General features: G+C 42.5%; 2 protein-coding genes across 4 annotated transcripts in view; one reads left to right on the top strand and one right to left on the bottom strand.

Annotated features, from left to right (window-relative positions):
* Window positions 1–488: 488 nt before the first annotated feature.
* Window positions 489–12,817, bottom strand: SHOX2 (SHOX homeobox 2). Of its 3 annotated transcripts, XM_070374189.1 has the most exons (6): window positions 10,623–12,817; window positions 9,914–9,994; window positions 7,532–7,740; window positions 5,088–5,145; window positions 4,684–4,772; window positions 489–2,924 (listed from the first exon to the last, which is right to left on the bottom strand). In XM_070374189.1, the coding sequence occupies exons 1-6, from the start codon at window positions 10,960–10,962 to the stop codon at window positions 2,631–2,633; spliced, it is 1,071 nt and encodes a 356-aa protein (XP_070230290.1). In that variant the 5' UTR covers window positions 10,963–12,817; the 3' UTR covers window positions 489–2,630. The 3 variants fall into 3 exon arrangements, with proteins under 3 accessions (XP_070230290.1, XP_070230277.1, XP_070230286.1); XM_070374176.1 differs by lacking the exon at window positions 9,914–9,994 and having other exon boundaries at window positions 10,623–12,810; XM_070374185.1 differs by lacking the exon at window positions 9,914–9,994 and having other exon boundaries at window positions 489–2,888; window positions 10,623–12,807.
* Window positions 12,818–15,000: 2,183 nt separating this feature from the next.
* The window catches only part of RSRC1 (arginine and serine rich coiled-coil 1), a 441,173-nt gene continuing 430,038 nt past the window's right edge, over window positions 15,001–26,135 (top strand). The window contains exon 1 of the mRNA XM_005907366.2: window positions 15,001–15,160. The gene's annotated coding sequence lies outside the window, so the exon portion shown is untranslated. The remainder of the gene's footprint in view (window positions 15,161–26,135) is intronic.

Genomic DNA, 26,135 nt, shown 5'->3' with positions numbered 1-26,135 from the left:
AGAAGGGAAGAGAAGGTCCTCTCCCTGGTCTTCACGGTCCCTATCTACCTCCAAATAGGCAATGCCTCCGGCCTTAAGTAGGTGAGATTTCTTCCGGGAGAGGGGACGGATGAGGGCTCCTCGGTACCCTACAAACGGCTAGAACCCGGCTTTTTCTAAATACGATCCTAGCTGCTACCTTTTCATAAATTTAACGAACGAAGACTCTATTTGGGCCAAAGAGCTACCGCCGCCCCCGCCCCGCTTCGCGGCTCTTATCCTACTTCCAGACCGCCACCGACTCCGGGGGAGGGTCGGCGACCTGGGACTGAGTGTTTTGTAACAATTAACCCAGGTGGATTTCGCACCGCGTGACCACGCTTTCCTTCCTTCCCAAAATGTTCCCTAAATGAACTTCAAGGGTGAAAGTGCAGCAAAATGAAGAACAAGAGTCCGTTTTAGGGAAGGAGATTATTCTATCCTGTTATTTTACATAGTATCTGTTCCTTTATTGATTTAGTGTAAAATCAATCCGTTTTCTCCATTGGGTGGATAAAATGGGGCAGGAGAGGGGGATTTTCGCTCAGCGCTACAGACAGCCACGAGAGTCATCATTCTCACCGCCCCTTGATTGCCACGTAGGAGCAGAGGCAAGCTCTTTTCCAAGCTGGTATAGTCAAGAGAGATAACATACTCATCAAAAAGGAAGAAGGAAAGACTATCCTGGATAGTTTAATAGCAACAGGAGTAAAGATGACGCGAACCCCATCAAATGAAACAATACTATTTTCATTCAATTGATCGCAAAGTGTCTTCAATTAATAACTTGGCACTTATTTAAAAGGTTTAACAGAGGTGAGACCAAAACATTTTGTACCGACAACACGTCATGAAATAACAGCATCTTTTGTTTAAAATAACTTAATACACTAGAAAAAATATGGCAAATATAAATAATTTTGTTTTCATGGAGAACAAATAGTTACAAAGCTCAACTGCATACCAAAGTTCAGCTAAAAGAGCTTTTCCTCTTTCTTGTAAATTAGAAGGGATTAAAAAAAAAAAAAAAAACTAAGGAGACTTTTTAAAGAATTGGGATACAGATTGCTCAGTCCAGGGTACCCCAGTTTAAATAGCTACATGAATTGAGACAAACAAAAAAATTATTTGAATATACACCTTTGTGAGATAAAATGCAAATGTTGAAAGTCAACCATTAGTTCACACATTATAGCCAAAATAAACTTTGCTCGTGTGTATCAACATATTTTACACAAACTTAGTGCCGCCGGTATCTAGCTGGGTGTTGTTTAAAGTGAGTGTGATGGGACTGAGAGGGGGAAATAAAGCACGGTCCTCAAATAGGACTTCAGGAAATCTGCAAGAGGGAATACAAGAATAAGGGGAGAGGGGGACTAACACTGACCGCCCACTGTGTATCAGGCACCACGTGAGGCGCTGTACTTTAATATTTCTCTTTTCTTTTCCCCACATTTTCTACTTGCCTCTGTCGTCTTGGGACAATCAGAGTGTAACTTTTTTGCCCTTCAAACTTTTTTCTTTGTCCCCCCAGGATTAAAGATGGGACTAAAAATATATAGCTAGAAATATATATCAATTTTCAGATGCTTTGGGTATTGTTTTTCATACCGAAAATGAAAATGCAGTTAAGTGCTAGTGAGTAAAGCGGGAGAGGTGGGGAGACACCGTCAATGGAATACAAGTAACATGCAAACCGGGACTTTACTGTCAGCAGTCTGGACAGTTCTGCCTTAACAATTTCTCAGAGAAATCATTGTGGTTATCATTTTTGTATTAATATCACTTTTTTATCTCCTTGTTTTTATACTGTCTTCCCTCTTCTTGCTCTTCCATACATGGTGGTTTTTAACTCAAAGCATCTGATTCAACGTAAAAGGAGGCCCGCCTCTCTTATCAAATTTCTTGTATTAAAGTGAACTTCGCAGAAAAAGGTCAGTTTCAAAACCTGTGAACTTCCCAGCTGCGTACTTTTTTTCATCTTAATTCTTTAAATAAGTATACCTCTTCCTTCAGTTTTGCTTTCTTAGCCCATTAAAAAACAACAACAACAACAACAAAAAATACACTTTAAGTTGGTGACTCCCACCCAATTATCTCGAGATTTGTCCCGGTTATTTTTCCATATTTTTTAATGTACAAAATACTTAATTTTTTTTTTTTTATTCCTTGGTTCTCCGATTTCAGCTTCTGCTGAATAGCAATAAGTTCCCTTTCTCTTTTTCTCTCTGGTTTTTCTTTTCTACAGTTTCCCCCTCATTTTTTACTAACAAGATTTTTATTTCTACGCAAAAGTCCATCGTTGCAGTTTTACCGTGAGCCACACTTCACTGTCCCAGCACTCTTCAGACTTCCCAAACCCATCCCTACAAAGCCAAATTCTAGGCCCCTAGACAGGTGAATGGTCAGGAGCCACGAAGCTGGTGCCCTTCTTGGGATCCCGGGTGCTGCCCTCCGAGTCCGGGATGCAGAAGGGGGCAAGGGGCCATCGGTGGGGCAGAAAGAGGCTCGGATTCCAAGGTCCGGGGCAGGTAACAGAGAAGCAGCGGGGCTCGGAGGGCATGCAGGCTGCGCGCCGTGCTGCACGCGCGACCCTGGCGCTGGCGTTGAAGTCACAGACCCAGGGCGGCCGCGTGCTTTTTGGCTTTCAGTCTGAGATCCGCGATGCTGGAGTTCTTGCTGGTAGTCTTGGCGGCAGCAGCTGCAGCCACGACGGAGGCGGCAGATGCTGAGTCTGCGGCCAACGTGGCGAGCGGCAGTCCGAAGGGCGGCGCCGGGAACATCATGTAGGGCGCGTGCGCGGCCAGGTGCGGGTGCAGGTGGTGGTGCGCGTGCGCCACGGCGCTGTCCAGCTGCAGCTGCGCCTGAACCTGAAAGGACAAGGGCGTCACGTTGCAATGACTATCCTAGGGTGACAACAGAATAGAAACAGAGCATTAACGGCGTCCAGCTTAGCTCGGGGAAGGCTGGGGCAGGGGACGGGAAAGGGACGTTTAGCTGACCTCAGTTTGTTACTGAATCTGGGATACTCCAGTGCCCCTGAGTATTCTGCAGCTCACTCAGAGTGGCTTATCCCCCTGAGTCCCAGTGACTCCCATCTGCAGTGATTGTGGCAGCCCCCTTAGGAGCTGGGCTGGTCAGAGGGCAACAATGCTATTGTGCTAATACCTCACTCCCCTCAAAATAACAATGTATATTGGACAGATGATGGGTGAGTGTCCTTACCCTCTTCTCTTGGTGCTGCCATACACCTCTTAACCCACTAGTAAAGTACCAATAAGCAAACTACAAAACTTTAAAAATGTCACTTAGAGAAGTTATTGCATCTTCATCACAACTGGCACACTTGTTAGTACTCCTGAACTTTACTACTATTAAAATTACATTGGGATCTTGTTAAACTGTAGATTCTGATTCAGAAGGTCTAGGTCAGGGTCAGAGAATCTTGCTTTCTAACAATCTCCCAGATGGTACTGATGCTGCAGACTCAGAGATCACCTTCTGAGTAGTAAGGGTCTTCTCTTATGATCCCCCTCTCTCTCCAGCCATTCTCTCCTGCTTCAGATGCCTAGCATCAAGATACTAGAATCCAGTGGTGCCAAGACAGCTAAGACCTCCCTAACACTAATGCTCAATATATGGGGCACATTCAGGTGTGACTCAGGTCACACTCTTCTGACCAGGGACTGGCAACTGAGAGTTAATTCATGACTTCATAGTCCTATCTAGCAAGGGCCCTGGCCAAGGGTGGGGAATGTCTGATACTGGTTGGGAATGGGTTGCACCCTTAGGCTTGGAGAATGGGGGAGTTCAGAGCCCTGGGATATCCTACTTTTAAAATGTAGTCTTAAAGGTTTCTTTACGGCCAAGTAAGGGTTTGCATTGGCAAGGTGTCCCTGGGAAGACCAATGTTTTCCTCTCTACTAGAGATGAAGGTTTGCAGCTTAAAAAAAAAAAAAAATCAAGTCTTAATGGCTAGTATTTTATTTATTTTCTTTGGTCAGAGATATCTAATGTGACTAAGAGGTAGAAAATACCTCAAAAAATATTTACAGAGTTGCCTCAGAAATACCTTAGGACTAACCTTTGTATTGGATCTGACAAAATTTTAAGCAAAAGGCTTTTCCCTTCCTTTCCCCAAGTGCAATCTTTAGTGCATTTTTAAAGGACCAGTTGCTGCCCTCAGGCATTGTTGGTTTCCCGTGAGGACAGAAAGGACTAAGCATATAGGCCTCTGACACTGCTGCTGCTAAGTCACTTCAGTCATGTCCGACTCTGTGTGACCCCACAGACGGCAGCCCAACAGGCTCCCCTGTCCCTTGGATTCTCCAGGCAAGAACACTGGAGTGGGTTGCCATTTCCTGCTCCAATGCATTTAAGTGAAAAGTGAAAGTGAAGTCGCTCAGTCCTGTCCGCCCCTCAGCGACCCCATGGACTGCAGCCTACCAGGCTCCTCCATCCATGGGCTTTTCCAGGCAGGAGTACTGGAGTGGGGTGCCATTACTGTATAGGTTTTTAAATGGGAGTGTGTCCACTATATCATCTGAAAATTGATTCTTTAACTGTACACCCATATTAGAGCTCAGAGAAGGGATGTTCAACAGTTCAAGCAAATATCCAGGTCTTTTTACAGTTAAAAACAGGTTAAAACTGGGCTGTACTTGCCTGCTGAAATGGCATCCTTAAAGCACCTACATTGACATAGGGTGCTACTCTACAAGCTTCAAATTGGCTGGCAGCTCCTATGAGGACGCCTGTGAAAATGGGGAACAAAACAAAATAAAGTGAGGTTAACACATTCAGCACTTTTTCCCGAGGTTTCAAATGGTACCAAATAGAACTATTTCCTTTGGAACTGGACTGGTATCTTCCTAAACTGTTGCCAGAATTAAAATCAATGTAATTTACTCCCAAATTTTAGGACTCTCATTAACTGCCTTCAGGGTAGATTTTTAAATAAGGACCACAGTTATCTTTGAGAAGGTTTTTTTTTTTGTCTTCATAATAACAGTATTCCCTAATACTCTTTTTATTTAGAGTATCAAATATTCTTTGTCTGAGAAGCATACCTTTATGAAGTTGATTTTCTTGCTTTCTACATTTAGCTCTTCGATTTTGAAACCAAACCTAAAATTGGAGGAAAAAAATAAAATCTAGGTTATATGACTCAAAAAATTTTTTTTAAATTTACAGGAGTATGATGAAGAAAGAGTAGTGTTTTGGGCAAGGAATGGAAGATACAGCAAGCAATCTTTGAATTATATACAACAATCTTAATTTCCAAAGTTAAAAACATAAATCAATGATAAAAATAATTTCCTATACTTTTGCAAGATATATTGTTTCTTGATAAATTACTCAAGTTCTGTTTTCATGTTTTCACAATTAGAGTCCCCCAGGCCTAAAACTCGCCCTGATACCTGATACTAAAGTGATAATGGGTTTAGATGTTTGCCCAGTAAGACCTGAGAAAAATGTGCTCATTAAGAGCCTGTAATATTAATTAGCTTCATCTTCAAGAAAAACCAAACACCAAAGCAAATAGTGACTCTGTTTTTTTTTTTTTTTCCTTGGGGGTGGGGAGATAAGAGTGGGGGAAGAGGTAATTAGTGTTATAAAAGCCTCACTACAAAGAAGTTTAGAATTTTTTTCTTCCTCCGAGCAGCACAGTGTAACCTGGTAGCAGAATAATTATGCCATTATCATGATAATCTAATTTGCTTCTATAGAAAAAGTTGCTGAGTGCAGTTATAATCCAGAAGTATCCAGTACGTAGATCAAAATTTAAATAAAAATATGAGAAAAATAAATACCAGCAATAAAGTTCATTTATTATAAGAAAAAAGAGCATTCTGTGCAATGGGACTGGGGTATGAATCATGTAATTCTGGATAATATCTTCTCCCAGATACTACCTTCTTAGGTAAACTTGCCAACTTTTAGAAGCAGTATGGCAGATTTTAAGAAATTCAAACAAAGCTTGCTTTTATACTCCAATAACACAGCATTATGTTCCAATAATACAGCATATTGACTGATTCACAAGTTAATGTTTAAAAACATGAAAGTAAAATACTGCTTCAGAGCTTTTTCCTTGTTTTTGAAAGCAAGTGTCACAGTCAATGTAAATCTTCAAAAATTCTCCTGCCATTTAGTGTAATAGAGGGTAGATTTCATGCCAGGGTGGCATTCTTTGTGTACCTCACATGGCCTGAGGCTTCTTGCCTCTTTTTTCCCCTAGAAGAGTTGGAACTGATATACTAATGCTCACAACTGTAATAATTATCATCATGTCTTTAAGGGGTTTCTAAGCCCCTAGAGATCTCAGTACACAGAGCAAAGTAGGACAGGCTTAAAAAGGAAGGCTCTGCTGTTGATGCTGTGATGACCAAGGCAGCCTATTATTACTTTTCCCCTTTAAGGGGACTGCTCTGTTTTTGTCCTGATCCTATTACAAGATGCGGGGAAGCCCCATAAGAATTGCATAGTTCGCTGCAGATGGTGGTCTCTGTGCCCAGAGACCTAGGGAGTATCTGTTACAGTGATACTTTGTAACAGCTGCAGATGTTCAGGCCTAAAACTGCTCCATGTGTTCAAACAAATAATGACCATCATTTTCTCCTATTTTATTATTTGAGTGGAAATAAAACCTGAAACATTTAAATTCGTTTTCCATAAAACTAAAAGGATATGTATGCATGTATGTATATAATTTTTTTCCCTTAAGTGCTCCCAAAGCCTACTTTTGCTATTAAAGTCACCCCCACAACCAGTAAAGAAAATCTGCTTCAATACTAACTTCACTGAGTGTGGCACTTGCTGGGATCAGACTTTGGAAATGTCAATATTAAGATATGTTGGTTGTTTTAAAATCAAGTTTCTGATTCAGATTTGCTTCCCTGGTTAAGTGAGAGAACAAAGAAAGAGTGACCAAATGCGTTTATTTTCTCCGCTATTTCACACACAGTTTGAGATCGACTGCTAAGGGCAGACTGTAAAATTCTGCACTTAACAGTTGCTAATTTTCTTTATAGTCTGTACATCTATAAACCTAATTGGCATATCCGCCTGGCAAACCTAGATCCCAGAGCAGACCCTCAAGGAAACCCAACTCGGGTGAACAAAATGTTCGTTGTAACTTTTAAAGCATCCAGAAGATAAAACGCTTTCTGTGGGATTTTTTTTTTAAGGCTTATAAAAGTAGGCCCATTAGGATTAAACCACATTAAAGGCATTGTGAGGAGAGGGGGGTGTGGTTTATAGAAACCCTGGGAGCAAGCCCAGCAAAGCTTTCTTCTGCTGGGAACATATGTTGGTATGGGGTGAAGGGGAGCCCGGGAAGGCTTTAGGACTAAGATCTACTTTGGAAAATAAGACCTCTAGCAAAGACTTTTCTTCCCTTCTCACCTCACTCCAGACACTTGAACCCGCACACTCATCATGTGTACCTCAAGCGACCAACCCTAGTCATTCCCCCTCCTCCGCTCCCCACGACCTCCTCACAGCCGGATACCTGCACTCGGGCCTCGGACAGCCCCAGCCGTTGGCTCAGTTCTTCACGCATAAAGGCGTCCGGGTAGTGAGTCTCATCAAAAAGCCTTTCCAGCTCGTTGAGTTGTTCCAGGGTGAAATTGGTCCGACTTCGCCTCTGCTTGATTTTGGTCTGGCCTTCGTCCTCCATCCCCTTTGCATCCTCTTTGCGATCCTTCAGCTCCGGGGACACTGGAGGGGGTACCACGAACAGGGTCATACGCATATGTCCCCGCGCACACACAGCAACACACACACACACACACACACACAGACAAAAAACAACACAGCAAATACCATGAGCAGATTTGTCTCCAGAAGGATGGCGGTTTCTGCCCCCTCCCGGAGTTCCTGTCCAGGCCCTCACCCCGCTGAGAGGATGAGGATCCCGGAGATGCGAAAAGATCAACTGGGGTGGCTGCCCGCGGGCAAGGTGGGCATTCACCTACCCAATCCCTTTCACAACTGCGGCCCCAGTTCACCTTCTCACTGTTCACCCCCACAGTCCCCTGCCCTCCCCCGCAAACAAAAACCAATTTCACTCACCCTCTCTCTTGCGTTCACTCTCTCCCACACACGCACAGAAATCAAAAGCGCCGCACCCTGTGGGTCACAGAACGCGATCCCGGCAGAAGAGGGCGGCGAGGCCAGGGACTGGGCTCTGACACCGGCCATTCCCGTAGTGCGGACCCCTTCTCAGCCAGCGCTGGCTGCCGCCGGCTCTCCCGTCTTCTCTCAAACTTGCTGGTCTAATTTGGGAACAATTGGGCTGCTGGGTCACAGCTGGAGGACAAGACCCCTGTGCTGCACTCCGCTGGGAGCTACTTCTCTGGGCGCTATGTACAGACCCAGGGCTCGAGCCAAATACCGCGGACGGCCCCTGGACAGCCAGGCAGTCCTTGTCCCCGCTGCCGAATCCCAGTCGCCAGAGCAGAGGCGCCCACGCCATGTTGGCGGCCTGGAGGGCTCGCTGCCCACACCCGAACAGAAGGAGAGAGGCAGAAAACCAGCTTCGGGAGGCCGGCGAAACAGACCGCTGCCTCTGTTCACTCCTTCTCCCTCCCCATTGGAAAGGCGGACTCGACCCTAACCGCTTAAACCCACAGAGATCAACAGGTTCAAGCGGAACATTCGCGATCCGCGGTTTCTATTGGTTGCGCAAAGGCTTTTCATGCATCCAGAAGCTCGGATGTTTAATAAAATATGCATTTTTCTGCTCTAGGTTCGCATACATCCATTGTCACTTTCCTGGCCTTCCTTCTCCTCCTTTTAAAAACAGGAGCTTCGGAAGTGTGAGCATACAGGGACACCAGAAGGATGCGGCTATATATATATAGGCCAAGGGGCACTGATCAGGGGAGCTGGTATCAACGTAAGCGGTCCTCTGGAACCTTCATCCTTTGGGCCTGAGTCGAAGACTTGGGTTTTTAAGGTGCCAAAGCTGAGTTTAGAATAATCGAGGCTGTTTGCAGTTCTCCCTAGCCCAGAATCCTGATCAGCATAAGTGTTAAAAATCATTTCTATAAGAGCCAGGCTGCAGAGAAATTAATATTTGCCCTGAGTTTGGAAACCAACAATCCCAAGACTTCATTTGCCCCGGGTTGACTCTAAATTCGCGGTCTGGCCTGCTGGTGTACCCAGGGCCCAGAGCTTGGGACTCAGGCCAGGGAGGTTGCACTGACAGTTATGCCACCACTTTCCATGTTTACTTGGTACCCCGTCTGGGAGAAGACCACTAGAACTCAGCCCGGGTTGACATTCTAGTTAAGCGTTTCCCGCATATCTATTTCTCAAGAGTTCGTTTTGCGGACATGTGTCCTTCCTCCAGGAAGCAATAGATTATATTATAGCACAAACTCAAGTCAAGTTAATAGGAAAATATTTCCATTTATATTGTAATGAAATTTAAATATGAAAACACACCCTTCAGATTCTGCCAAAGCGGTGAGACGGCTTTATTTCATGCTCACAGTGGAAGCCCCTCAAACTTTGGGGGCTTCAAAGAGAAAGATGTCCACATTTCCAGTTGATTAATAGACTTAATATAATCTCTATTTCGCCCCCAAATTTCCACTTATTGGCCTAAACAAGAACAGACTTTGTTATAAACAACTTAATTGCTTGCTTAAATATGTGATTCTACGCATGTCACATATTTTCTTAATTGGAAAAATATGGCAGCTCACCAGTTACTGCAGGCACCAAGTGCCAAATTAATTTTATTGTTGAACTCCTTTGAATTGGTACAGGATGCTCCACCATCTAGAAAAAGCCTTTTCCAAACACTTTGCTGGCACCAAAGGATTATCCCACCACAAAACCAGAATACTGGATGATGCCGCGCAATAAATACCGGAAAACAAACAAACAAAAAAGGAGCCTAATGCATCTCCCGAAAGAAGACAGCGCACAGCCTGAACCTCAGCCTGCCTTGGCCTCATTCTACCTTGATAACTCTAAGAAAATGGGAAGTTTTGGTCCCTAAGATTAAGGGATCCACAGTCTTCACGGAGTTGTAGTGGTTCTTAGAGGTAGCTGCGAAACCCGGGACGACTCCAGGGTGAAATCCCAATCAACCTCCGTCTCCGTATCTCTTTCCCCGTTCTCCCTCTTTTTTTCTTCCCTCGGGCCTAGGAAAGGGACTCCAGCAAACTCGGCGCTACATGCTAACTGTAATCCCGCCGCCCGGCCCAGTGACGGCCAGCATCCACTTCGGCAGCCTGGTCCCCAGAACTTCCCCACCCGCCTGCCGGCCGTCCGGCGGGGCCCATCCTCCGGTTGGTGAAAATGCATTTGGGTGGAATGAGAGTAGCGGGAGCATCCGAGAAGGGCGCGCGCAAACCCCACACGCTCCCCCTCCTCCACACACACACACACTCGGACCCCACCCACGACCGTGCACACCACCGGACTCCCACCCCTCCGTCCTCACTCTGGCTTCCAAAGCTGGGGTCCAAGGGCCCTCTCCGCGTCCGCCCCCCTATTCCTCCCCCGTCGGGCCTGGGGATCCTCTCCCGCCCGAGAGGAGTCGGGAAGGCGGGAAGGGGAACCGCGGCCGGGGGTCGGGCCGTTACCCTCGGTGAGCCGCGGGCTGCCCGGCTCCCTGCTTCTCTCGGCGGCGCCCATGTCCAGCTCCCGGACGGGAGAGCGCCCTCCTCCTCCAGCTCCTCCGCCTGCTCCTCCTCCGCCTCCACCTCCTGCGCCTCCGCCTCCTCCGCCGCCGCCGCCGCCTCCGCCGGCCGCCCGGACTGCCGGGCTGCTGCGGTCGTCGCGGCCCGGCTCCGAGCAGCCGCTCGGCTCCTTGGCCCCGCGCAGCGGCCCGCTCTCCAGCACCTCCCGGTACGTTATAGCCTCCTTCTTCTCCTTCACTTTCTGGTCAAAAGACTTCGAGACGAACGCCGTAAGTTCTTCCATCGCCAGAGATGCCCGTCAGCCCCGCGCTCAACCTCTCCCAGCCGAGCAGCCCCGCTCTTTTTTTTCCTTCTTCTTTTTTTACTGCTCCAGCCCCCCCAGTAATAACACATCAATGGGGCAGGGGGTGGGGGGGGGGGAGGGGGAGGGGGGAAGAAGAAGAAAAAGAAGAGAAGAAAGAAGAAAGAGGAGAAGTAGAAGGAGAAAAAGAAGTAAGAAGAGGAGGAGGTGGAGGAGGAAGAAGAGGAAGAGGGAAGGGGCGGGGGCCGCCGGAGGGAAATGGGAACCGATGCTTCCCTGCCTGAGCGCGCTTGTTCAGTGTTAAGATCTTTGACAATTCTTCCTGCGGAGAGTTCAGATCTGATAGCGACGCAGCGCTTGAAGTCTCACTATTTATACTTCGCAAAGGCGGCCCCTTGTTCTGAGTAAATTACCTCCCCTCGCAACTCGGAGGGAGCCCCTTCCCGGGAAGCTCCCGCGCCACTACCTGGGGGTGGGGGAGTGGGGGTTGGGAGGTGGTGGGGGTGATAGGGAGAGAGGGAGAAGAGGGAGAGAGAGAGAGAGAAAGAAAGAAAGAGATTGAGATTGATTAAGGCTGGAGTCCAGGATGGCTGGAGCTGGAGTATGAGGACAGAGAAGTGGGACCGGAGGGTGTGGGAAGAAGAGGCAGTCCCAGGCCGTCCGGCTTTTCGGATACCTCGGCCGCCTGCGCTCTTGGCCATTAATTCAGGATTGACAATCCCTAATTAATTTAATTAGGCGTGATTTTTGCGTTGGTGTCACGACTTACTTAAACACTGGGGAGCTGGACTTATTCCGCCGGGGCGTGGCCAAGAGGAAACTGACAAGTGCGCTGCTCCAGGAGTCAGTAGGGTATCCTGACCTGGCATACGACCCTGCGTCCTCGCCAGGCGTCAGGGTGCAGCGCAACTGCTTGGCTCCGCATTGCTGTCCGGCAGCCCTGCCCTGCCTCAGGACCCCGGGACCCCATTTTCTTATCCTGACCCTGACCCCAGTCGTATATGCCTACTCTTCCCAACGCCGACCCGAAACCTTGTAGCCTGGCATCCTGGCTTCACAACCCTGCCGAGTCAGGGTCTTTTACAATTTCTCAGGCCCGCGCAGCTCCTTTTTAGGGGCTTCCCGGTCCGCGGCCCGAGCTGAGCCTGGATCTTCACCAAGCTCCCCGCCCCAGGGAGTTTGTGAGTCACCCCATTATTCGGGTCCTGGAGACCATGCCGGCTCTACCGACAAACCTCGCTCGAACTGGCTGGTTGGTTTAACACATTTTCCGAGCAGCTGTTCCCTGACAGATTCCATTTTAAAGTGTTTCTTTAGCGCTTGATCAAGGACAGTTTGACTTCGTTCCCTCTATGAGGTCTCAGGACCCTCACCCTTCTCCCTTACTCTTTGCACTGGGACTCCTCCCACAATGAACTAAAGAAACTCTTCTTTAGAATCCCAGAAACATTCTAATTAATTTCCTAATTTTGAAAAGATCATGATTATTCCTCTTTGAGTTTGAAAAAAAATTGATGTTAAGTTTGTGCCCCACCTAATTTCATTTATCGTGGACTATTTTAAAAAATGCTCGCTGGGAGAAAAGTACCCCTCCTCTCCATTTAACGCTACGATTTAAAATGATATCCCTGGACTGTGCTCATGGAAGCTGTTATATGGATGGATACATCTATATTCTTGCGTCATATATGCGTATTGTGCAGGACAAAGCTTGCTGTGAGAAGTGTGGCCGTGTATATACACCCCTCACATAAGACTATTTACATGTGAAAAAAAGAATACTTACATATTGAAAGTTATATTTACCTGCGTGTGTAAACACACCTTTTCCAGTGTGGCTTCGGGAACATTTTTGAATAGTCTGAATATTAAATACAGTCTTTCTGATGTTAAAGGTAACTTGTCCGTTTTCTTGGATCTTATAGTCTTAGTAAAAATAAAAGCAATTATAGAACTTTGGTTCTGATATCTTCCAACCATTGGTTAAGGCATCAAAACAAAGTTAACAGATAATTTGAGAAGTTCTGTCAAAGCAACCTGAAGCATTCCTAAAAAGAGAACACAATTATACCTTAATATGCTACTATTTCTAGAATATATATAACTTTGTCACTATTTTTCACTACTTTTACACTTTTCAGATTAAAATATTCACAGTTGGTGAACTTAAGGAAGATGGAAATCTTACTTTTTAGAATTATTACTTTGCCTTTTTTCTCTTGAATTCCAAAGGTTTTTTTTTTCTTCTTCTTCTTAAAATATTTCATTTATTGCTACTTTTAGGAGAAATAATTAAGAACTTTAAGTTTCCAGTAGCAGTAGCTTTTAGGTATCAATAAATTACAGGAGTGCTTTCTTTTATTACACTACAAAAGAGATTCAAATACTCTCACTTTCTAAAGTTATATGAGTTTAGAAATATGATTTTGCAGTTAGTCTTGGGTTACTATTTGTGACCACTTCTGATATTATTAGAGGGGACTAACCATAAAATTTTAATCCTTTAATAAAATCCACTTTTAAGGTTATTTAGCAGAATGACAAGTCATGGGGTCAGCTAAATGGATGTGGTGCTCAAATAGTTCTCAAACTGAGATGTTAAATGTGTATTCAAAACCGCATGATTAAAAGTCTGGTAAGGGACCAGGAGGCTCACCAACTACTTTTTTGCCCTTTCAAGCATGTGACTTTCAAGTCCACAACTCAAATTCCACCTACTGAGCTTGAGGGAAAGATGAACACTTTAAAGTTAATCAGGGAAGACTTGGATATAATAGTTGAATAATTCACACCCAATAGATTTTCCCATAGATTTTTCTGGCATGTTGCTCTTAGTATATTTACCAGTAGTGGTGTTCATGTAAGATGGAGCTATGTATGAAAGATCTGCAGTGTCTTAACTATGGATTCCTACTGCCCCTAAGGGAAATTTAGTTAAAAAAACCAAAAACAACCAACCAAGGTCTTGAAATGATACACTAATAAATGCTCACCAAGTTGTAACGATGTTGGTTTTTAAATAGCAAATATTTTCTCAAGACAGTTCAAAATGCAGTTTTGGTAAAAACAAACAAACAATTGAGAGTAAAGTTCAGTGACCACCTGCAGACAGATGTACAGCTGCCAATAAAATTCAGGGCCCCAAAGGTTCATTTCTTTACCCTCCACCCTAGCTCTTGAATTATTTAAAATAAACATGGAGTGTTGTAGTTAAGCTTTAAAATGGTCCCTCAAGACAGGTTAGTTAAGGTACAGTCATTTATGAAAAATAGAGTTGTGGAGATGATTTTCTCCATCTCAAATGTCTGTGCAAAACTGTAGCTTGGGTACACAGCACTTGTTGGTTCACTCAGACCAAGGCCAACAGTTTACCTCCTTATCGACGCTTCTTCACATTAAATAAGGAAAAAATGATGTTCATGCAAGAACAGATAAAGTCGTGTAAGTTACAGAAAATGCTGAGTTGCTTTCATTTGTATTGGTTTAAATCACAACAAAACCCCCTACACATTTATTTTCCAAAAGAAACCTCCTGCCCCTGCCTCTGGCAGTTTTCTCCCATTCCTCAACCAACCAGTTACTTTAATGGGAGAAAAAAATTTGTCCCCAGCCTGTGCCTTCACCTTTAGCGCAGAAGAAACACCGATTTTTAATGCAGTTTTTCAAATAAATCATTACAATTTAATCACAAACGACTCTGACGCTATACAGACACACTCCCTTGATTTATTATTGTTGGGCCAGTTTCCTCCTCTCCCAGCATGAGATAATCGATTTTGCTACGTGTGGGTGTCTTAAACATAACTTCCTATGATGCGGATTTATTTACTGATTATCTGTGGAGATAACGACGATTACTAAGGCAATAAAACTTTTCCGTCGCCACCTTAATTGCTTTTTGGTAACAAGAAAATCAAATAATCAAGCACGGAAAACCAACACCAAACAAAAAATTGGCGGCGTGACAATCCACTCCTTCGGCTCTCCTAACGCCTGGCAGCTTCCATCGATGCACTCGAAAATTCGGCTGACGCTGCCTGGTGGTGGAACCAGGAAGGCGGTGAGCTTAAACTGAAGCAAGTTCGGTGAGCGCCGGCGGCGCCCAGATTTGAAGAAACATATCTAGGTCTGCGGTGCTTGCAAGTCTACTGGAGGTGTAAGCCCGAAGGCCGGAATCCAGGTGATGCCCGCGTCCGGGACCTGAGAGGCAGCGCCCGCAGCTGAGGGGTTCCGAGGCCCTACTCTGGCGTGAGGCGGCGCGGGCCTGGCGCTGCCTGTGTACTGGAGGCAGCGGCAGCGGCGGCGGCGGCGGCGGCGGCTGTGGGAGGCGGGTGGGGGTAGGGGGTTGGCGGTCCGGCGGCGTGCTGGGTAGCGCAGTGCGCATGCGCTGGGCACCTGGCGGCTTCTGACCTTTTGAGGGCCAAGCTGGGGCCTTAGGGTGGTGGCGATTATAGGGCTGTACGCGCACGCAGGCCTCAGGCTAGGCCTTGAGTCTAGAGGTGGTGAGGGAGAGTTAGCCTACTCTTTTACCCTTTCCCTCCTCAAAACCTCTCTTTCTCCCGCCCCCACCGCCAGTCCCTGATCTTTGATAGCCTGCCTTTGGTTTCTGGGTTTGTCTTGTAAGATGTGACTGGAGTTTGGTTACTAGTTTTAGGTGGGGTGGAGCGAGAAGGAGGCTGCAACCTGGTGTACTCTGTCCCATCCACTGTGTTACATCTACTTTAAATTCGCCTGCTCTTCCAGCTTACCCTCCCTCACTCGAATCCGCACCTCCACCCCTACCCCACCTCCTATCCTTCCTGGCTCACACTGGCATGCTGGGAAGAGAGGTGATGCAGGATGACATAGACTTCCTTCCTTAACAAATAAATATATTTGTTATATTTATTCGCCTTTAATACTCATCTCTTTCCTTGATTTCAGGACTTGTAGTCATAGACCAAGAGCACATGGCTGTCTATGGTCTATGAGAGGTTATGCACTAGTATACATGTTGCCTGCTCTTGTTTTTAGGTCAACCTTAATTTTCTTTCAGAGGTTATATATCTTTAAATGCACAGTGGAGGCCATTCCCCGCACCCCCCTCCCCCCACCCCCGCCGGCCCGCCCAGAATTAGCAGTAACTTGTGTTTCAACTGATTAGGTACTAGGTAGTTAAATAAAAGTGTTTCATGTTGTCACAAAAAAGTTTTCCAGTTGTCGTCTTTGGACTTAGCCATAAAAGCTCTAAGTGAGGAAGATATGCGGTTTTTGGGTTTAAGGATTATAGCAGATATGACAGGTGCAACCTCCTGGGGAAACTGGGTATCCTTTGAGAGCCCCTTTAGCTCTAGAGTCTATAAATATTCACTTTCTTTGCAGACAAAGATTTCCTGCTAAGTGGTAGCACTTTATTACTGTATGTTCTTCAGTAAGAGGGCTAAAAATGTTTGAAACTGAAATAAAGGCAGCTGGCACCTACCAGCTTGGCTAGTCTTCCTAGTCTTACTAATTGGCCTTACCAGCTTGACTAAGCAAACAGTTGTATTATGAGTTGGAAAACTTCTCTAATAAGATTGTTATATTAGATGTATTGGTGTATTTTCCACTTTTATTTTCAAACCATTGGGAAGAAATTCCTATGACTGATAATGCTTTAATGAAAAAAGATGCCAGTCTGCAAATTTTTAGTTGTGCTGGGAGGAATGTTTTAACAATTCTGTACCTCTTGAGATTTGCTTTATTTTGCTCATTAAGCTAGAATTTTACCTTAGTTGTTTTATTGCCTTGGGTGATTCTGTACTTGTTTGTGGATTTCTTCCTATGTTAAATGATGTTAACCCCATTTTTACTTTACACCTTTGAGGTGGATTTCCCATTGAAATGACTGTTCCTCCCCCTTGCCCTTATTTGGTCATGTGTCCAAGATCAAAAAGATTATAGTTTGATAAACTAAAGAACGAGTAGTGGTGAAATAATTATAAAATGTCATGTCCTTTAGGAATATTTGTTCTCTCTAACTGCCTGCTTTCTGAAAAAGATAACTGCTTACTTTACCTTATTGATTACCAGACAAAGGAACTACTTGTGTATGCCTTTAAGCTCTCTTTTGAATGACGCATTTTGGCTTCTACATCTTCAGTCAATCACCTAAACTTTACAATATGATGATTTTGTAAATTGATGTCCTACTGTAGTCATTATTGTTATAGCTTCAATTCTGTAATGGGAGTTAGTTGGATATGGTTTATTACCATGAAACTGAAACCAGGAAGTAATAGAGACAAGTGAGAACAGAAAACTGAGAGCCTTCTCTCCCTATTTGCCTTTTCTGCTTACAGATGGATTGAAAAAGTGTTAGGTTCTGGGACTCCTAAAAATCTATGCTCAATTTATCTTTGCTCTTACTGGAAAGAGCTATTAATGCATCTTGCCATGTGTTATACTTACCAATGGAGTTAAATAAAAACAGTTCTTCCTTACTGGAAATGTGTGCTATAATATAAATCAACCACTATGACTTGAATGAGCAAATTACATGCTAGTGACATTATGGAAATCCAGTGATAAGTATATAGGGTAGTGAGTAGGAATTCAGTACTGTCATTGATGAGAAGACAGTTTTTGGACCTACCTTTGATTTGTTCTTAGTGTTCAGTTCCTTTTCTGAATAAGTATTTGAGTTTATTTATAATAAAGAAATGTAATGACTTTTTGTTTCTCTTATTGAGATTAATTATACTTTGGTGTGATTTTTTTGAAATGTAAATGCATCACCAGAAAAAGTATTTATAAATTTATGACTGATTTTTTAATCATTTTTTCATTTGGTTACTCTAAGGAAGGATTGTATATCTTCCATTAACTTTTCTGAGTTAAATGTAATCATTCTTCTAATATGGATGAATTACATTATTTGACATTAAAGAATAGAAAAATGTATACCCACCTCTCAGTCTCTTTTTTTGGTCATCAGCAAGATACATAATTAGATGTATGTCCTTTTCTTTTTTTCCTACTTCTTCATGCCTTATGTAGGTACTTAAGCTGGACGAAAATGTAGAATAAAAATGACTATAGGTACCTTAGAGTAGTAGGTCTCATGCTTTTTAGATTTAAGATCCCTTTACATGCTTAAAAATTATAGAGAACCCCACAGACTTTTATCTACATGGGCTATATCTAGAAATATTGCCTTTCTAGTAATTAAAACAAAAATTTGAAGTATTTATTAATTAGTCCACATACAAATAACAGTAATAAATCCATTACTTGGTAACATAAATAACATATTTGATGTGAAAGATAGCTATATTTTCCAAAACAAAAGTGAAAAAAGTGGCATTATTTTTCCTTTCCAGACAGCAAATCTCTACTGTCTGGCTTAATAGAAGACAACTGGATTCTTGTATCTGCTTTCACATTCAGTCTATTGTGATGACTTTTTGAATGAATTATATGAAGAAAATCCGGATTTCACACAGATAACGCTGTTGGAAAAAATAGTATTTTAATACCCTTTTCAGATAATTACTTCCTTAATACTGTGCCATAACTTGACAGGTAGTAGTTTCTTAAACATTTGTTGCAATGTGGTATTTGAAACGATGTCAATGACCTTTTCATGCTCTGTTACATTAAAGTCTATCGGTTTGTCTCCTACCCTGAATGGATATTTTACTCATAACATGAGTCTGTGACATCGTACATTGGCTTATTGGAAAATACTGGTTCAGTGAGTTATGTGTAGCGTCTAAATATAGACAAACTTTTCATTATATAATTTAAAAATTCCAATTTGTTAATATCACCATTGACCTCATCAAAGAAATCTTTAAGTGCTGAGAAGTTGTCAGTCTCATGGTGACAAATACAAGTTATCCAACATTTTGATTTTTGTTTGAGCGCTCAAATTTTTTTGTGTTAGTATTATATTTTATTTTTAATCTATTTTTAAATTGGAGGCAAATTGCTTTACAATGTTGTGTTGGTTTCTGCCATAGAACAATGCATTATCAGTCATAATTATATATATTGCCTCCCTTACCTACCCTATCCCATCCCTCTAGGTCATCACGGAGTGCCAGACTGGGCTCCCTGTGTTATATAGGAACTTACCACTAGCTGTTTTACACATGATAGTGTATAAATGTCAATACCACTTTCTCAGTCTGTCTCATCCTTTCTTTCCTCTGCTGTGTCCACACGTTTGTTCTCTCCATCTGCCTCTCCATTCCTTCCCTACAAATAGGTTCATCAGTAACATTTTTCTAGATTCCATATATATTCGTTAATTGAGAGATCAGATTTTATCACTGGCAACAAATTGACAGTTTCCTTAAAGGATAGACTCCTTTAATTCATTCTTGAGAAAATGTCACATGCCCATGTCTGAATAATCACAGTCAGTTCTTTTAAATAGTGTTTCACAATAAAAGCAGCTAGTTCAACTTGTTATTCAGCTGCACAAATGTTTCCTCAAGATAACCTGTTGTTCTTTAGTTTCTGTGTTTCCTATTTCATCACACAGAATATTAAGATGTGTTCTCAAGGGTTGAAATTTATAGAATTAATGATTTTACTGCTTTATCAAGGACATACCTAAGTGAAACTGCCTTTCTTTAAAAAACAACAACAACAACTGTATATTGCAGTGAAGAATTCAGTGACTGTTAGTAGTTTGGTCCCATTACCTTGATTCCTGTTAAAGCACCAGCAATTTTGCCTACCACTGCTTCTACATCATCAGCACAAAAGTCAACACAGTAAAAAGGTAAATCAAGTTTTAGCGTCGTAATAAAACTAGTTTTGGCTGGTTGGATCCCTTCAGGTCTTAGGAATAACCTGGGGTCTACAGAACCGATTGGGAACTACTATTAAACTAGAATGTAAACTCCTTGAGGGCAAGGATTTTTCTCTCTTGTTCATTGATGTATTCCTTATACCTTGGCATGCTATCACTCTGGGACTTTTTAACCTATCTCAAGTGTTATTTCTGAATCTGGGTCATCTTTATTCACTCTGTCTTTCTGTTGGAGCACATCCTTCAATACCTTCCTAAAAAAGGTTGAGCTTAAGGTATAATTGGAGCCCTTGCATATCTGAAAATGTCTTTATTCTGATCTCATATTAGATCTATGCTTCAGCTGAATATACATTCTAGTTTGAAAATGATTTTCAATTAAAACTCTGAAGGCAAGTCTCCATTGTTTGCTGTGTTGCTGCTGAGAAGCCCTATGCCTTTTACCATTTTTTACCTTTAGAAGTTTCTAGGTTCTTCTTTGTATTTCTCGTTTCTGAAGTTTTATGAAGTATGTCAGGTATAGGTCTTCTCAAATTCATTGTCCCAGGGACTTAGGGCAATTCATGTCTTTCAATTCTGTAAATTTTAAAAATTATTCTTTGGATAGTTTTCTGTTTTCTATGCTCTGTTTCTTTCTGGAATATATGTTAATTGGATATTGGACTTCCTGGGTTGATCCTCTTTTACCTCCTATTTTTTAAATCTTTTTCTTTCTACTTTTCATGAGCCCTTTGATAGTATCCTCTGACCCTATTGTGTTACTTACAACTTATTGTTTGTTTAAATTCCAAGATTTCTCTCCTATTCTATGGCTGTTCCTCCTATTCTTGTTTGGATCATCTTCTCATACATTTCTGAGGATAGTGTTTTGTTTGAAGTTTTCTTGCATGTTCCTGGCTTACTATGAGTTGCTTGTTTTTCTGCTTGGCTTCTGTCTCTTATGATGAAGAGTTTCATCATGTGATTTGTTTTCTTTTGTTGTATAATTACTAAAAAGTTACCAGAAGAAACCTTTGTAGAAAAAAGTTTACTGTGGGGAATTTCAGTGGTTAAGACTCCATACTCTTGCTGCTGCGGACACGGGTTTGGTGCCTGGTCAAGGAACTAGGATCCCACAAGCCGTGTGGCAGGGCCAAAGCAAAAAGAAGTATTAAAAAAAAAGTTTGCTGTGTTTAAGGTTTGGGCTTGTTAACTGGTGGACTTGGTTTTAATATGGCTTCTTCCAGGTACAGTTTAGTTTTTGGAGAAAAGAATACTCTGAATTCTTGGAGCCAAGTACACACAAAGTGAAGTGAAATTGCTCAGTCATGTCAGACTCTTTGCGACCCCATGGACTATAGCCTACCAAGCTCCTCTGTCCATGGGATTTTCCAGGCAATGGTACTGGAGTGGATTGCCATTTCCTTCTCCAGAGGATCTTCCCAACCCAGGGCTCGAAGCAGGGTCTCCTGCATTGTAGACAGGCGCTTTACTGTCTGAGCCACCAGGGAAGTCCACATAGGTGATGGTATTTATTGTTAGATGGTTCACTTAATCCCTTTAACTTTTAGTGGAACATTTCTCTGCCCTCTTTTCCTGTACCCCTGGACCTGGTGCTTCACTGTTTCATCATTTTTCTAAAATAAACCACCTCTCCTTCTGGGAATGGGGAATAGCAGTCCCCCATGATGCTAAAGCTGAAACTCAGTGCTTTGGCCACCTCATGCGAAGAGCTGACTCATTGGAAAAGACTCTGATGCTGGGGGGGATTGGGGGCAGGAGGAAAAGGGGACAACAGAGGATGAGATGGCTGGATGGCATCACCGACTCAATGGACATGAGTTTGGGTAAACGCTGGGAGTTGGTGATGGACAGGGAGGCCTGGTGTTCTGTGATTCATGGGGTCGCAAAGAGTCGGACACAACTGAGCGACTGAACTGAACTGATCTGGTTGAATGGCATAGGGGACCTGAGCAATTACTTCTTTTATAGAATTTCAACCAATTCCTTTGTTTTTTAGTTCTGTGCCTCATTGTGCCTGCTGTGGTATCTGGTGTCTCAAATTCCTGATCCTTTCTGATTTTTGCTATGTGAATTGGCTTTTCTTCAATTGGAAATCTCTGCAGTTGCTTGATGTTCAGCATTCTTAGTTCTAAATCCTGCATCTGTTTTTTATTTGCTAAAAATTTGTTGACATATCTTGTCTACTGTTCCTGTAGTTTTCTCCTCTGGTCTTGTTTATCCTCTTTATACTTTTTTATCCTTTACTATAATGTTAGTATTTTTTAAACCAGGTAATAAATAAAAACCCATCTTAATTTGGTTATTTGCAAGTAGAGAAAATTCTTAACTGTTTAAAGGTTGAAACAAGAAAGAAAGAAAAAGGAAATTAGAATGCTTAGATGATCAATATTATCAATTATATACAAATTCCTTAATGAAATACATATATACGTATATACATACATATATACATATACAGAGATATGTGGTTATATATGATATATAATGGCTATATGGATATAAATATGTAAATACATGTTATTGTTGTTTTTAGTCACTAAGTCGTGTCTGACTCTTTGCGACCCCATAAACTACAGTATGCCAGGCTTCCCTGACTTCACTGTCTCTTGGAGTTTGCTCAAATTCATGTTCATTGAGTCAGTGATGCCAGCCAACTGTCTCATCCTCTGTTACCTCCTTCTCCTCTTGCCCTCAGTCTTTCCCAGCATCAGGGTCTTTTCCAGTGAGTTGGCTCTTTGTATCAGGTGGCCAAAGTATTGGAGTTTCAGCTTCAGCATCATTCTTTCCAATGAATATTCAGGGTTGATTTCCTTTAGGATTGACTGGTTTGATCTCCTTGCAGTCCAAGGGACTCTCAAGAACTTCTGCAGCACCATGTTTTGAAAACATTGATTCTTTGGCACTGGTGCTTAGGCTTCTTTATGGTCCAACTCTCACATCTGTACGTGACTATGGGAAAAACCATAGCTTTCACTGTGTGGACCTTTGGTGCTAAAGTGATGTCTCTGCTTTGTAATAAGCTGTCTAGGATTGTCGTAGCTTTTATTCCAAGGAGCAAGCGTCTTTTAATTTCATGGATACAGTCTCTGTCCGCAGTGATTTTGGAGCCCAAGAAAAAACCTGTCACTGTTTGCACTTTTTCCCCATCTGTTTGCCATAAAGTGATGGGACTGGATGCCATGGTCTTTGTTTTTTGAATGTTGAGCTTTAAGCCAGCTTTTTTCACTCCCCTCTTTTACTCTCATCAAGAGGATCTTTAGTTTATTATATACACACATTTAAATATATATGTATGTATGTACATATATACTGTATGTATATATAAGATTTCATAATTGTAGTATTTTGAGAGCTGGAGAGGATCATGGTGATCTTACATGAAGTGCAGTTTTGTTTTCAATGAGGAAACTGGCTTAGATGTGCTAGTGATTTACTGAGCTTTTCAAAACCAAGTTTTTCCAATGTTCAGTTGAACTGTGAAATGTTAGAAATGTGAACAGCTTTGAGGTTCAGAACTATATTTAAAGTCTAATTCTGGCTCCAGGTAAATAGCTTTAAGTTTTGAATTGAGTTACAACAGTGACTTTCAATTAGAATTGCATTATAGTCAAGGAAGGGATGGCTCACTTGGTTCTGAAAACAAAGCTGTAATTTAATGTATTGCTTTTTTTTAGAGTAATGATATTTAACTTAATTTAAATAAATATTAAGATGAAGTGTGAGATTTTTGTTTATCTGATTCATTAACTATCCTACCTATTAGGAAAGATGGATCTTGCTTTTATGTGACATCCAAAGATAGCTAATATCTATTTTAGTAAAAAAATAAGATTCCATATGAGAATCTAACTTTAAAGTAAGACAAGTAGGCTTCTTATCAGTTATTGTCTAAATATAAAAACTTTATATTCTATATGTTTTTTCTTTTGTATAGTAAATATACCATAGCCATATAGAATACAGTTAAAAAAGAGAAAAAAATTACCCAATTTCCTTACTTAAATATTTATCACTTGTCTTCATTTTTGCTTTTACTCATATGCATATATTTTCTTACATTGTGGTCTCTCTACATGCAGTTTTAATTGTATTTGTTTATTGTATTTGTTTTTGGCTGTGCTGGATCTTTGTTTCTGCAGAAGCTTTTCTCTTCTTGCAGTACATGGTCTTCTTATTGTGGTGACTTCTCTTGTTTCGGAGCACAGACTCTAGTGTGCTCAGTAGCTGTCGCTTATGGGCTCAGTAGCTGTGGTTCCCGGTTTCTAGAGCACACTCAGGGGTTGTGGGGCACGGGCTTAGTTGCTCCGGGGCATGTGGTATCCTCTTGGATCAGGGGTCAAACCCATGTCTCTTGCATTGGTAGGTGGATTCATTACCATTAAGCCACCAAGGAAGCCCTCTGTACATACAGTTTTAGATAATGCTACAATGAATATCTTCATGAATATATCTTTTAAGGAAAACTTTGCAGATATATGCCTAGAAATAAGATTGCTTTGTCAAAGAAGCATCAACATTTTTAAAACTCTTTATTTAAATTGTTTAATTGCTTTCTGGAAGGATTTTTTCACCACTTTTATGGGTACTAGCAATGTGAACAGTTAGACTTCATTTTTGATATTTTAGTTAACAATACTTCATCAACTTTGGTACATTAGTTAACATTTCCTTTCTCATATTTTATGAGTTACATGATAATGGTGTATTGTTTCAGTTTGCACTTTGTTGATGATTAATGAGGTCTTATCCATTTGAAATTTTAGAATTTTCAGTTCAGTTCAGTTCAGTCTGACTCTTTGCGACCCCATGAACCACAGCATGCCAGGCCTCCCTGTCCATCACCAACTCCCGGAGTCCATCCAAACCCATGTCCATCAAGTCGGTGATGCCATCCAACCATCTCATCCTCTGTCCTCCCCGTCTCCTCCTGCCCTCAATCTTTCCCAGCATCAGGGTCTTTTCAAATGAGTCAGCTCTTCACATGAGGTGGCCAAAGTACTGGAGTTTCAGCTTCAGCATCAGTCCTTCCAAGGAATATTCAGGACTGATCTCCTTTAGGATGGACTGGTTGGATCTCCTTGCAGTCCAAGGGACTCTCAAGAGTCTTCTCCAACACCACAGTTCAAAAGCATCAATTCTTTGGCACTCAGCTTTCTTTATAGTCCAACTCTCACCTCCATACATGACCACTGAAAAAACCATAGCCTTGACTAGATGGACCTTTGTTGGCAAAGTAATGTCTTTGCTTCTTAATATGCTGTCTAGGTTGGTCATAACTTTCCTTCCAAGGAGTAAGAGTCTTTTAATTTCATGGCTGCAGTCACCATCTGCAGTGATTTTGGAGCCCAGAAAAATAAAGCCAGCCACTGTTTCCCCATCTATTTGCCATGAAGTGGTGGGACTGGATGCCGTGATCTTTGTTTTCTGAATGTTGAGCTTTAAGCCAACTTTTTCACTTTCCTCTTTCACTTTCATCAAGAGGCTTTTTAGTTCTTCTTCACTTTCTGCCATAAGGGTGGTATCATCTGCATATCTGAGGTTATTGATATTTCTCCCAGCAATCTTGATTCCAGTTTGTGCTTCCTCCAGCCCAGCGTTTCTCATGACGTACTCTGCATATGAGTTAAATAAGCAGGGTGACAATATACAGCCTTGACGTACTCCTTTTCCTATTTGGAACCAGTCTGTTGTTCCATGTCCAGTTCTAACTGTTGCTTCCTGACCTGCATACGGGTTTCTCAAGAGGCAGGTCAGGTGGTCTGATATTCCCATCTCTTGAGGTATTTTCCACAGTTTGTTGTGATCCACACAGTCAAAGGCTTTGGCATAGTCAATGAAGCAGAAATAGATGTTTTTCTGGAACTCTCTTGCTTTTTCGATGATCCAGCGGATGTTGGCAATTTGATCTCTGGTTCCTCTGCCTTTTCTAAATCCAGCTTGAACATCTGGAAGTTCATGGTTCATATCCTGTTGAAGCCTGGCTTGGAGAATTTTAAGCATTACTTTACTAGTGTGTGAGATGAGTACAATTGTGTGGTAGTTTGAGCATTGTTTGGCACTGCCATTCTTTGGGATTGGAATGAAAACTGACCTTTTCCAGTCCTGTGGCCACTGCTGAGTTTTCCAAATTTGCTGGCATATTGAATGCAGCAGTTTCACAGCATCATCTTTCAGGATTTGAAATAGCTCAACTGGAATTCCTGGAGAAGGCAATGGCACCCCACTCTAGTACTCTTGCCTGGAGGATCCCATGGATGGAGGAGCCTCGTGCACTGCAGTCCATGGGGTCGCTAGGAGTTGGATACGACTGAGCGACTTCACTTTCACTTTTTACTTTCATGCATTGGAGAAGGAAATGGCAACCCACTCC

The sequence above is a fragment of the Bos mutus genome, chromosome 1 (genome assembly GCF_027580195.1).
Source record: "Bos mutus isolate GX-2022 chromosome 1, NWIPB_WYAK_1.1, whole genome shotgun sequence".
Classification (NCBI taxonomy): domain Eukaryota; kingdom Metazoa; phylum Chordata; class Mammalia; order Artiodactyla; family Bovidae; genus Bos; species Bos mutus.
The sequence above is the reverse complement of the archived record's forward strand: the minus strand, read 5'-3'. Positions and strand labels throughout refer to the sequence as shown.

Excerpts from the sequence above, each read along its gene's own strand:
- SHOX2 (XM_070374189.1), bottom strand. The coding sequence starts at position 10,962 with ATGGAAGAACTTACGGCGTTCGTCTCGAAGTCTTTTGACCAGAAAGTG. Across the intron at positions 7,741-9,913 it reads ATTAGGCTCCTTTTTTGTTT|TGTCCCCGGAGCTGAAGGAT; the intron begins GTTTGTTTTCCG and ends TACCCCCTCCAG. Across the intron at positions 4,773-5,087 it reads AGAAAATCAACTTCATAAAG|GCGTCCTCATAGGAGCTGCC; the intron begins GTATGCTTCTCA and ends CCATTTTCACAG.